The following is a 12,002-nucleotide window of genomic DNA, read 5'->3' on the forward strand; positions in this document are numbered from 1 at the left end:
AAACACAGGCATTCATATGACACTGTTTACATCTCCAACGCTCAAAATGATCTGTTTCAAATGGTTGATGTTGTGTAGTGGCTTTTTACCTTTTCTTTGCAAAGACTGGCAATTCAGAACTGAAATGATCCAATTATGACATATAAAAAAATTGTATAATATGACCCCTTTAAAGAACACATAAATTAGATTAGATATTTTAGAGATTTAATTATTTTAGAGCAGAGAACGTGATGAATTTAGACATGTATAGGCTACTGTTCCTGTCCCAAAGAAGGACATCCAGCAAACTTTCAATGATGAGTAGGCTATTGTTATGACAAAAAGATTTCAAACATGACTAACAATACATACATACCCTGGTTATACAGTGACAAATGTACAATGGATGAACAAACCTTTTGATATCATCTAAAAGGCTAAACTTGGGTCTGAGTCTTTTAACACAAAGTAATCCCAGCTCTCTCTGTGCCCTGTGGCCCTGACTTCCTTTCACAGCAGGGAGCAGCTTCTGGTGTTATAATCACAACCAGACCTCAAGTAACTATGCATGTGCAAAAGTTGAGGAGAGATACACAATATGTTGTGGTTAGTCAATAGCCTTTTATTGTAGGTTATTAATATTAACTTAAACAGCTTCCTGAGTTATTAATTGGATTCATTAACTATTTATTAATGGGCTGTTACAGACTTTGTCAGTGTCATCAGAAACAGTAGTTCAATGGGATTTAAACAGCCTAGCATAGACTTGAAATAGCCTATTAATGAATAACAACTTAAAACTGAATGTTATATAACGTCAATGGGAAGTCCTCAAAATGTTGCTATAATAGGCTATCTACTGTCTAGGCATCAGTGCATGAAAGATAATAAAATGCAATACAGAGGCTTTGTTTCGCAATTCAAATCCAGGTTATTTTTATCACAGTCATTTTCCTGCAATTTTATTACATGTTTCGCTCTCCTGAAACACCACATGACACGAACTCTGCAAAATATTCCCAATACAGCAAATTGATTTATTAGGCAAGATACTACTGTTATCTGTGGTAATGTCGTCGCTTATCCACAATTATTATTCCAACTACTTATTCCAGCTATCGACTTTTTGAAATATACTAAAATATAGTTAACAACACAAAATTTTGATGCAATTAATATGTGTAAATATTAACTTTGACACTGCTACGTAGTTTTTTTAATGTTTCAGTTTATTCGCCGTTTGGACAAATAGTTACCTCATCTTGCTGTTTACACGCTCTTTGGCAGACTCAACAGCTGGGTGGAACTACGGGCAAAAAAGTTGCTTCAATGACATTTTCTTTTGAGATGGGAGATTAAAGCCTAGCACAAGGAAACATTTGTACTGTATATTTATTGTGCTGTTTTTATCATGGATTTTAACGTGAAGCGGTTAGCAGCGGACGCCGGTACCTTCCTGAGCCGTGCGGTACAAGTAAGTTTCCGCGTTATTTTGTGGAAGTTGACGCTAACCAACTTAGCTTTTAGCATAGCCGAGTAGCATTAGCTCCAGGGTCGTCCACATTGTGATTATAAAGCTTACAAATCTCTTATTACCTATGGCATGACTTCAGACTGATAAAAGATGCACAGTTAAAGTGTATATTTTACAAACCTCAGAACAGATCATTGCAAGGCTTGATTTATTTCTTAGTATTAGTCACAAATTAATAGATACCACTAAGCAGGCCTCTACAACCGTAATGTAATATTATTTAGGAACGAGGTAGACTTTAGATCACTTTCTTTAGCAGTTTTGGTCAAATAACCAATTGTGTTTTGAGGAATAAATGTTAGGATTTGCTGTAGCTAATGATTTATAAGATGCATAAAAACGTGTCTACCATTAGCGCATCACTAAAGTATTCTCACAATGTATTTTCCTGTTTTAGTTTACAGAGGAAAAACTTGGCCAGGCTGAGAAGACTGAGTTGGATGCTCACTTGGAAAACCTTTTGATCCGAGCAGAAAACACCAAACAATGGACAGAGCGGATTATGAAGCAAACAGAAGTGCTATTACAGCCCAATCCAAGTAAGTTTACATTGTCATTTTCATCTTCTCAGTGTAAACTTAACATATCTGTAGTAGAGTGATAGTGGCATGATTTTTTTTTTCCTGTTAGCATCTTATACTAACTCAATTAAACCAGCATAATAGGTCTCAAGCATTTGGCACTAATAATTGTGTTTATTTCGTGGGCAAATTATTACATGTTAGATGAATTTGATCTTAAACATAAGCATAATGTGTTTTGGGGCATTCTTTGTAGTGTATTTGTTTACCCAGCTGTGCATCCTCACACTATGTTGCCATATTTTTTTACGACAACTATAGTAAAGAAAAAATAAACAATAGAACCATCTGCTTATCGTCTTTTGCCACTTCACCACATTCAAAACCCTTAAACTATTATAATATGCAGGAGAATTACTTTAGTTTAGATTTTGTTTTTAATTAAAGTTTATGGGAGTCATGTAATGCTTTTTAATGTGTGGGGACTGTGTACTGCCCCTCCCCGACAAATTTCCTCCTAACTGTAATCTTATGACTTGTAATTGAATTTTCTTGCTGCAGATGTCCGACTAGAAGAATTCGTGTACGAGAAGCTGGAGAAAAAGGCCCCCACGCGGCTGAACAACCATGAGCTCCTGGGCCAGTCCATGATCGAAGCTGGGAATGAGTTTGGTCCTGGGACAGCGTACGGTGAGAAACTATTGAAGTAACACCACAAAGAGGAACTGGAAAATAAGGCTGTAATTTCATACACTTGTAATTACAGCCTCTGTGTATTGGCTTTTGTTTTGGTGTGATTACACCGACACCCACTTAGATTCAGTGTTTGTTTTTGCACTGTTTTCTCACATTCATTCAGGCTAACAAACAGTGAAGATGATCATGCTTGTTGTATAAAAAGGCACTTGTGATAGAGTGAAAAGCAGTTCAAAAAGGCGCCTCTGACATTTCTTGACCTCTTATCACGAGTACGTCTTTATACTACAAGCATGGTCACCTTCAATGTTTGTTAGCTTTTCAGCCTTGCCCTTGAGGACCACATGTTCTAGACTTTCAACTCATGTTTTTATTAATTCAATGTATTTTAAGTATTAGATTGAAGTCATTTTTAAACCTCATGCAAAGCTGGCTATGTGGCATTATTAGAATTTATTGCTGTGATTATTGTGAAAGGAAAACAACTTGACTTGAAATTCATCCATCCATTTTCTTCTGCATATCCAGGGGCGAGTTGCAGGGGCAGTAGTCTCAGCAGGGACTCTGGGACTTCCCTCACTCCAAACACTTTCACTTGAAATTCGATGTTAATTTATGTGTTCAATGAAATATCAAAGAATTTGTTTTTCATCCACCCTTTCCTTTGCCTGACCAGCCAGGCCCTTCTACACTCTGATCGAAACCAGAAGGGACTGGAACTGGACCATAGAGCGTGAAAAAACTCCGTCCAAACTTGAGACGATCTCCAATTACAGCCCTTAATTTGTAAGAAGTCTCTCAATTGCAAGACCCCTCCTCTTGAAAATTATTTTAACATTCAGAACAACAGATATAACTTCTTTTACCTGAGATAAGTAATAGTTTTGTGCTTTGATTGTTTATTGATGTAAAAATCTGTGCGTTTCACAGTCCTTTATGTAGCTTTTTTCAAAAAAATTTATGTGTAAGCAGCAGCCATGTTTGTTTTTGATGTGAAACGAGCATGTGTCTCTTGGTTAACTTGTAAACCTGTCAATCATGCCCTCTCGAATCGGAGAGATAGAATACGATACGAGGATACCAATGCGTCTTTGTAAAGTTTTGTCGAAGTGATTGGTTATGGCTGGTTAGGTAACTACTTCATACACATCAGCATCTACTAAAGACAGAATAATTGAGGACCCACATATTAATCTTATCATTCCTTACATCTCTTCTCCGTGCCGTAATCACATACCATTTTCATGTTGAGACTTTCCACTGTGGTATACTGTTTTGCTTAGTGTTATAAGAGTTTGTGAAGTAATTTGTTTTTTTGTGCCTTTGCAGGAAATGCTCTGATCAAATGTGGTGAGACGGAAAAACAGATTGGAGGAGCAGAGCGAGAGTTAATCCAAAGTTCTGCCATCAACTTCCTCACCCCTTTTAGGAACTTTCTGGAAGGTGACTTCAAAACCATCCTGGTGAGTTGGCTCTTGTTTGATGGTCTATTATTGATTTTAAATGGAAACTGTTTGACTTATAAATCCAAAAATGCACAAGGGAATCATTATTATTATCTAAAGACCAACACTAACTGATACGGCATACACTTATCTGTCTCCATGGAAACAACCAGGTGAAGGTGAAGTTATAGGTTAGATCTGTGGAAAAGTGACCCTTCTCACAGTAAGAATACATGTTTCTTAAGGTACTTTTTAGCTATAGCAACAACTGAATAAACGTGACAAGACAAGTTTAATGCCATACTGTGGAACAACCCAGGAAATACATGCAGGCAGTTTCCATAGTGCACCTTTAATGTCGAAGTGATTCTTGTGTAAGCGTATTGTATTCTCCCACATATTTGTGCTCATGGCCGTGTTTCAGTTTCATTTTAATGTGGATGTATTTGAAAGTCCTTATCAGCTGTGACCAGAGCCCTTCCTGCCTCTTTGTCATTGCTGATGCTTTTTCTCTCCAACAATGTCTGTCTCGTAGAAAACACGCCCACGCACTGTACAGCTGTGAATGCAAATTAATGTTATTTTTCAAAAAGTTAAATCATTTATATTTTATTTGTTTTGCAGAAAGAGAGAAAGTTGCTCCAGGTTAAGCGTCTGGATTTGGACGCAGCTAAAACAAGGCTAAAGAAAGCGCGGATGACGGACGCTAGAGCCGCAGTAAGTGCAGAGAAAGCTTTTAGGTGATATTGAACTGTTTATAATAATTTGAGATGACATTTTGACATCTTTTTGCTGATTGGCCGCTGTGAATTTTTTTTGCCCCAAAGTTCTTCCCCATGTACCTACTTATTGTTCAATATATGTTAGCCGGAACAATATTTTTTGAGGTCAGTATTTATCGTGTGTACATTTTCTTTGCACTACTTGGAAATTTATAGTTATTTTTTGGCTATATGAGAAGATTTAAAGCCATAAAAGTTGAATTCATAACTTAATTACAGATGCAATCCACATACTAAAGTGTTGTATTCTGCTGTTTTTAACAATAGTGTAGATTTAAAATAGTTTTTGGTGGTTAATTGTGGTCTTGAGTTGTTTTGTCAGTAGATAAAGTGAGTAGTAGTAAAATGAGTTTTAATATTATCATTTATCATCTATATTTACTGCAGCAATAGATCGCACTTCAAAATGTATTATCGTGACCGGCCTAAGTACACTTGCACAAATAAGATGGCAAATTTAGTTCAATACTGAGACTAAACAAACTCTACAGGTCTGTAACTGTAACTCAAACCAGATTCAAACTAGAGTGTGAATGCACTATATAGTGAAATATACTTCTGTTGTTTAGGCTATAATGTTGTTTAAAATCGATCCTGCATCTCAACACAGATGTATTCTAACTACTATCCAGCTTTCATTATAGTAAAATAACTCATTGTTAAGTGTACCAACAACTCAGATGTACAAAGTGACTAGTGAATATTGAATGTACCAGTATGTTACTTCTGTGATGATTGACGGGCGTTATGTTTCTGTTTTGGCCTGTATCACATGAGTCGACTTCCTCTTTCTCACCCCAGTGCCCCCTGTTTCTACAGAAGCTTTTTTCACTTGAATTCAGTTAGTTTGATTGCCTGTTTAATGGCCGTATGGTTTCACGCTCTTTTCAAAATATATTGTGACACAACCATTGATTTTAGACTTAAAACTCTCCATATTTGAGGTGTAACTTGAGTGTGTAGTCTAGCCTCTAAAGACATTGGTAATTGCCTGGAAAATTTGGGAATCTGAGACCTGCATTCCTGTAAATGGCTATTTCTGTTTTCATTAATTACGTCTCTTCTCAAAAGTTTGCTTTGTGAAATCTTTTTAAGCCCACTTCCCTTTCCAAATTGTGTGTAAAATTGATTTAAACTACTATTATTAATGTTGAGTCCAAGCCAGTCTTGAGGGCTCTGTAAAATAAATGGACATATCGCCTCACAACAGGGGTATTTTGCAGCCGTAAATTAAAAGCATTTGAGTTTAATTTTTCCACGAAATCCCATCTGAGATCTGGTGAGTTTTTTAACTTCAGAACTATTATTCTGTTTATTCTTTTTGGCATGTTAACAGCTGTGGTTTATAGGAACTTGTCAACACACGGGGTTTTGTAATGACCTTGACAATTTAACAATGCAAAAACACCACAGTAACTTCACCGAGACATGGAAACATCTCACCTATGCTCTTGTGGTTTATGGTTATTACACTAGGTCTGGTTTTGTGTTAGTTTCAATTACTTCAACTAAAAGAACAGCAATATAATGTGAATTCTGGTGCTTTTTTGAGTCTTGGCTGTCTGCTGGTGAGGCAGCTGTAGCTCTAACCACTGTGTCACTGTTTTTAAACTCTAAGCTGCAGATGTGAGCGGAGGAAGTGACCGAGGTGAGTGGAATGTGACGGATGATTTTTTTTTTTTTAATACACTCTTTGACTAAACAAAATATTCTTCTCATTGTAAGAATAAGGAATTATCAAAATAAAAATTTGTATGGCGGCAATTAAATAGAAGAAGTTAGAAGTTAGAAATAGTGCAATTATTTGAATAACAATATGTAACTTGAAGACAATACATGATCCTTGTATGTATGTATGCATGCATGTATCGATACTCTACACACATTAGCAAACACCGGCAAAAAAGTTGTTAAATAATCTGAAAACTAAAAAGAAAAATACAAAATGGATTTAAACATCACATTTTCAGGAGTGTGTGATCAATATAAGCGTTCATGGTCGTGTTTAGAAGATTGATTTTCAACAAAAGGTGAGAGTGACTAACTTGTGACTCTAATTTTATGTGTGACAGACTTGTTTAACCGAACAAAGTCAGCTCACTTGTTGTTGTTCCTATTAAATCTGCTCTTTCTGGTCAGATTGGTCTAAAATTGTGTTGAGATTAAAGTCTAACAAGTTTCAGAAAGGGCAATACTTACTATTAGCACCACAAGTATCAGTTAGTTTATCAGCTCATATTTCTGTCTTTTCTCAAATGTAAGACCCCTGGATCAGTTTATTTTAAAAAGATAAATTGCAGTAAAACCTTTTGTAGCACTGTCTCCTCCTGGTCTAAGTCTGTGCCATCTTTAACATACAGATGCTTCCAACCAGTTACTGCTATAAACTACTGCTATTGAAAATGTAGATATTTAGTCCACAGTCATTCAGCCCACCATGTTTAGTGTATTTGAGGACAGTAAGGCCATTCTTCTTTTTGTTCTTCTTCTCTCGTACAAAATCTGGTGTGGTTTATTTATTGGAAATCTGGTCTCAAGATGCCAGTTTGCAGCCACACTTTAGTTCGACACTTGCAATGTTAAGAATGGAGAATGAAGTCACTACAGATATTTTGTTGAAGTTTTGTTTTTGTGATTTATTATTATTATTATTTTTGGCTTGTTTATCAATACCACACACAATTCCAGTAGTTTCTTATGTACAACTGGAACACAGTAAAATGCATTTTTCTCTGTTTTTGTGTTTAGGCCGAACAGGAGCTACGAATGACACAGAGCGAGTTTGATCGACAGGCAGAGATCACCAGACTGCTGCTAGAAGGTGTCAGCAGCACTCATGTATGGACACTTTGAACCTTTTATACATAAAAAACATCATAATTTTTCTATAAAATATTTAGCTTTCATTTATTGCGTTTTGTGCCAAAGGTTCATTTCTTATTGTGTTTTTCAGGCACATCACCTGCGCTGTTTGAATGACTTTGTAGAGGCCCAGACCACGTACTACGCCCAGTGTTATCAGTACATGGTGGACCTTCAAAAACAGCTGGGCAGGTAATTCAAAATTAACATTACAAATTATAAAGATTTCAGTTCTCCAGTTTTTCACATAAGGTTTAGATATTAGTGTTTAATAAGTGAGGCACTTTATTGTCTTTTATATCATTTAACAGTATTTTTTTTTTTCTCTAGTTTCCCCTCCTCTTTCTCCAACAATAACCAGTCTTCCGTGTCTGCGGGGGCAAGCAGTATTTCCGTGCCGACGATCCCGGTGTCCGCCTCTCTGCCGAACCCGAGCCGTGGAAGCTCCGCTCCCTCTGGAGGCTTTCATGAACTTCGCAGCTCCAGCGGCAGTCGTAAAGCCAGGGTCCTGTACGACTATGATGCCGCCAGCAGCAGTGAGTTGTCTCTGCTCGCTGATGAGGTGAGACTGTGGGAGAAGTGTATGAAAGACTATCACCAAGATCTTGTAGTGTTTGAGTAATCCTGCATTATTAGTCTGTCTACATGTCCAAAGCTCAAAATGCTCTGTTCCATCTTGTGATGCGATGAAGCAGTAGATTTCATGTTAATGGCTGCCTTTTACCTTCATTTTAGTAGAGATGGACATTTCCAGGTCTGAAATTTTCCAAATAATTCTAGTGAAGGTGTATGAAGTTTTAAAACACAGTGGAGCACTTCCTGTATTACCACATGACATCACAAGGTGGGACATAGTGTTTTCTGTCTGAGAGATGTACTCAGTCTAAATATGCAGGGTTTGTGTGTTAAACGTGTGAATGGAAAAAAAAACACAACTCCAGGTATGATAGTGATGAGGAAACAACAACGAAATACAGCTCCTTTAAAGGAGCTTCTGTGAATTTGAAAGGAAAGGCATACAAAAAATTATATTTTCCTTTTAACCCTGACCTGGTGGGTGATGATAGACTGAGCACAAATAAGCAATAAAAACTACTGTTTTTACTCAAAGAAATACCTTTCTTAATGGAATATATTATCCATAAAATCCTTTGCACTTTGCTTGGGGAGTCTTTGGTATCACTGAGATTGTAAAGATTTTAGAGTTTGTCTAGGAGACCCTTGTGGTGCATTAAGTTGGATCTGACATGTGTTTTCGTAGCAAATGCTTCTCTGAGCTCTTTCTATCCAAGTGGTAAAAGTCAAATTTGCGTGACCGCTGGAACAGTTTCTGCACAGTACGGTCCATTGATGGAAACTTAAGCCCCTCCCATTCTTGGAATCGTATGAACTGGCCATTACCATTCTGTGGTGGCCTAGGAGTGAAGCAGCATTACCTCATGTTTAGGGGCTTTTTCCAGGCCCACATTGTAGTGAGTCAGCTGCTGTACTCTGCTGAGCAAATCAATTTCACAACTTATTCTAAACCAAGCAACTGCTGAATCCGGACAACTCAGAGGCACCAGGAAAATCTGCTCTTAAATGGAAAAAGGGCAAATGCAGGATTGATTCCAGTATGGCAGCTCTATGAATTAATTGTGCGTGTCACTTATTGGTGCTAGTTCATCTTAAAAGGTCTTGCATATTGCATAACTTTTCCAGGCAAAGCAATAACTACGTTTCTACGGAGACAGGCAGGTGGCAGACCCTCAACCAGGAAAGTTACATAGTGAACCTTTTGAGCAGAATTTAAAAAAAAATTTTTTTATAAGATGATATGTCGATGTTAACATAAGAAAGAAGAAAATGTTATAAATATTCTTCTACTTGTTAATTAGGACTGAATGATTTGGGAAAAAATATCTAATTACAACTTTCCTAATGAGCATTACAACTGTGATCTGATTTGCAACGTATGATTAAAATGTTCACTTTTGAAATAATTTGTCCAGGAGAACTGACAAAATGACTGAAATATGCACTGACAAACTAATACAAAAATCCCCTTCCTGAACATGTTTGTACAGATCTAAACCACAGGGTGTTTTAGGGTGTTTTTTTTAATCCAGAGTAAAGCAGAATGTGTTGATGATACATTAAAAAAAATTCTATCTTTGATATTTGCTAATTGTGTCCATTCAAATTGTGATTTTGATTTGATTGCAATTATCCATACAGCCCTAATTTTAATAGATTTTGAATGACAAAATGTGTGGGCAACTATAACCTCCCCTGATGGTAAACACTGCTCCAGTAGTGGACCTCTGCCTTACGTTTCTTTTTATTAGAAATATAAAATGTATCGATAGTAACCCCTTGTTTGTGCCATACAGGTGATCACAGTGAGCAGTGTCCCGGGCATGGACTCTGATTGGCTGATGGGGGAGAGGGGCACTCAGAAAGGAAAAGTTCCCATCACATACCTGGAGCTCCTCAACTAACTGTCCCCAGCCAGCTCTGTGTGTATCTCATATTTATAATGCTGCGTTGCACCTTCTCCAGACATTTCCACCAACTCCTCAAGGGGGCGCTCTTTTAACCCATACTCTGGACTGAATATAACTATAGGAAGGGCAGATGAACACCGCCCTCTAGTGTTTATGAATGAATTGAAACGTGCCTTTTGTATTTGATGCCATACAATTGTTGAGTGATTGAACATCTCCCAAACTCTTTATTTTAAACCTGCATTTGTTTACAGTGTATATCTCAGACGGCCATGGCTTTTACATGAGTAGTTTTGCTTCACTGCGTCTTGAATATTTCTGCAGTGAGTACATTTTAAAGAGCTTGATTTAAGTCTTATTTTATAAAGGATATTTGTACTTCTTGGTGCTGTATTAGCAGTTTGACATAATATTTACCAACATGTTTAGTGCCTTTGCTTTCCCTTTAAACTGTAGTTAAAAACAAGTCAATTGGATAGTGAGATTTCAACACTCTATAATAACTATACTTTAATTAGTCTTTAAAAAGCATGAATAAAGAATGATCAGTGAGTGTATAAAAGAACTGCACAGTCTTATTAACTACATATTAATAGCCAAACTAGAGATCTGATTGATATTTGCACTTCTAAAAATATGTTTAAAGCTTCATTTGAAAACTTTCTAGTCCAAAGACGGCATACTTAGAGGCCATTGATTTCCCTGGATTTTTAACTATTGGCACTGGCAATGAAAAACTTAATTACGTAGTTACTAAGACTAATTATAGAGTAATAGAGTAATTCTTTTAAAAATAACTACTTGTTCATTATAAATTAAGTCTTAGTTCATGCTTTTTAAGGCTCATAAAAGTTAAAGTATTATAAAGTGTCTATTACAATACGACAGTGCCTCAAAATTCTTCAAACTATTGACTCTTTTTATTCTAACCATAATATATCTTAAGTTATTGACTACTAGAACCAGGAAACCATGACATGGCATAAAATTAATGAATCCAGGGGCCTGTAATTGAAACAGTTTTTACATGTATGTATGTATTTTGTATTACTAACCTATCCCTACATTTCACTGATCCAAAGTATTTATGGGTCCATCTTTCATTACACATATGCTCTGTGTTTTAAATATAAACAAAATATTGTAAAGAAAATATACATACTAAAATAAAAAGTGTGTCCATTTGCTTTCAAATGCGTTTTTTCTTTGTATGCTTGTGTTTATAGAGTGTCAGTAGGTGGCGCCAGAGACAACATAATGAAACTCTACTGGTACTGAAATGCATTTTAACATAGTACCATCTGTCAACATGTCTTTTATAACAGCTGAATTTAACTACTAGAAAGAAACAGAAGGAGATTCAAGGCTCTCTGACTTACAATAAAAGTCACTTAACTGCTGTTGGCCTCACAAAAATCTAGACTTAAATATAGTCTAGTTCATAGTTTTCCATGCTAAATGTACACAGCCTCATTCATATGCACTTTGTGGCTGTTTTCTGTCATTTCCAGTTACAATATATCTACATTTCATAGGTGAGAGTATGGTCATGAGCTCTGGGTAGTGACCGAAAGGACGAGATCGCGGATACAAGCGCTCGAAATGAGTTTCCTCCGCAGGGTGGCTGGGCGCTCCCTTAGAGATAGGGTGAGGAGCTCAGTCACACGGGAGGAGCTCGGAGTAGAGCCGCTGCT

At 36.7% G+C, this 12,002-nt stretch overlaps 1 protein-coding gene across 1 annotated transcript; it reads left to right on the top strand.

The window, feature by feature from the left end:
- Positions 1-1,258: 1,258 nt before the first annotated feature.
- On the top strand, positions 1,259-11,502 carry sh3glb1a (SH3-domain GRB2-like endophilin B1a). Its single transcript, XM_020930565.2, has 9 exons — positions 1,259-1,456; positions 1,914-2,055; positions 2,599-2,727; positions 4,063-4,196; positions 4,803-4,895; positions 7,709-7,798; positions 7,914-8,014; positions 8,153-8,384; positions 10,195-11,502. Exons 1-9 carry the CDS (start codon positions 1,394-1,396, stop codon positions 10,300-10,302), a joined length of 1,092 nt encoding a protein of 363 aa, XP_020786224.1. The 5' UTR covers positions 1,259-1,393; the 3' UTR covers positions 10,303-11,502.
- Positions 11,503-12,002: the final 500 nt, after the last annotated feature.

The sequence above is a fragment of the Boleophthalmus pectinirostris genome, unplaced genomic scaffold (genome assembly GCF_026225935.1).
Source record: "Boleophthalmus pectinirostris isolate CB_2022bp ecotype Guang Dong unplaced genomic scaffold, ASM2622593v1 HiC_scaffold_15, whole genome shotgun sequence".
NCBI lineage: Eukaryota > Metazoa > Chordata > Actinopteri > Gobiiformes > Gobiidae > Boleophthalmus > Boleophthalmus pectinirostris.

Coding starts and splice junctions, on each gene's coding strand:
- sh3glb1a (XM_020930565.2), top strand. CDS start 1,394: ATGGATTTTAACGTGAAGCGGTTAGCAGCGGACGCCGGTACCTTCCTG. Junction 1,457..1,913: donor TCCTGAGCCGTGCGGTACAA/GTAAGTTTCCGC, acceptor TTCCTGTTTTAG/TTTACAGAGGAAAAACTTGG. Junction 4,197..4,802: donor GTGACTTCAAAACCATCCTG/GTGAGTTGGCTC, acceptor TTTGTTTTGCAG/AAAGAGAGAAAGTTGCTCCA.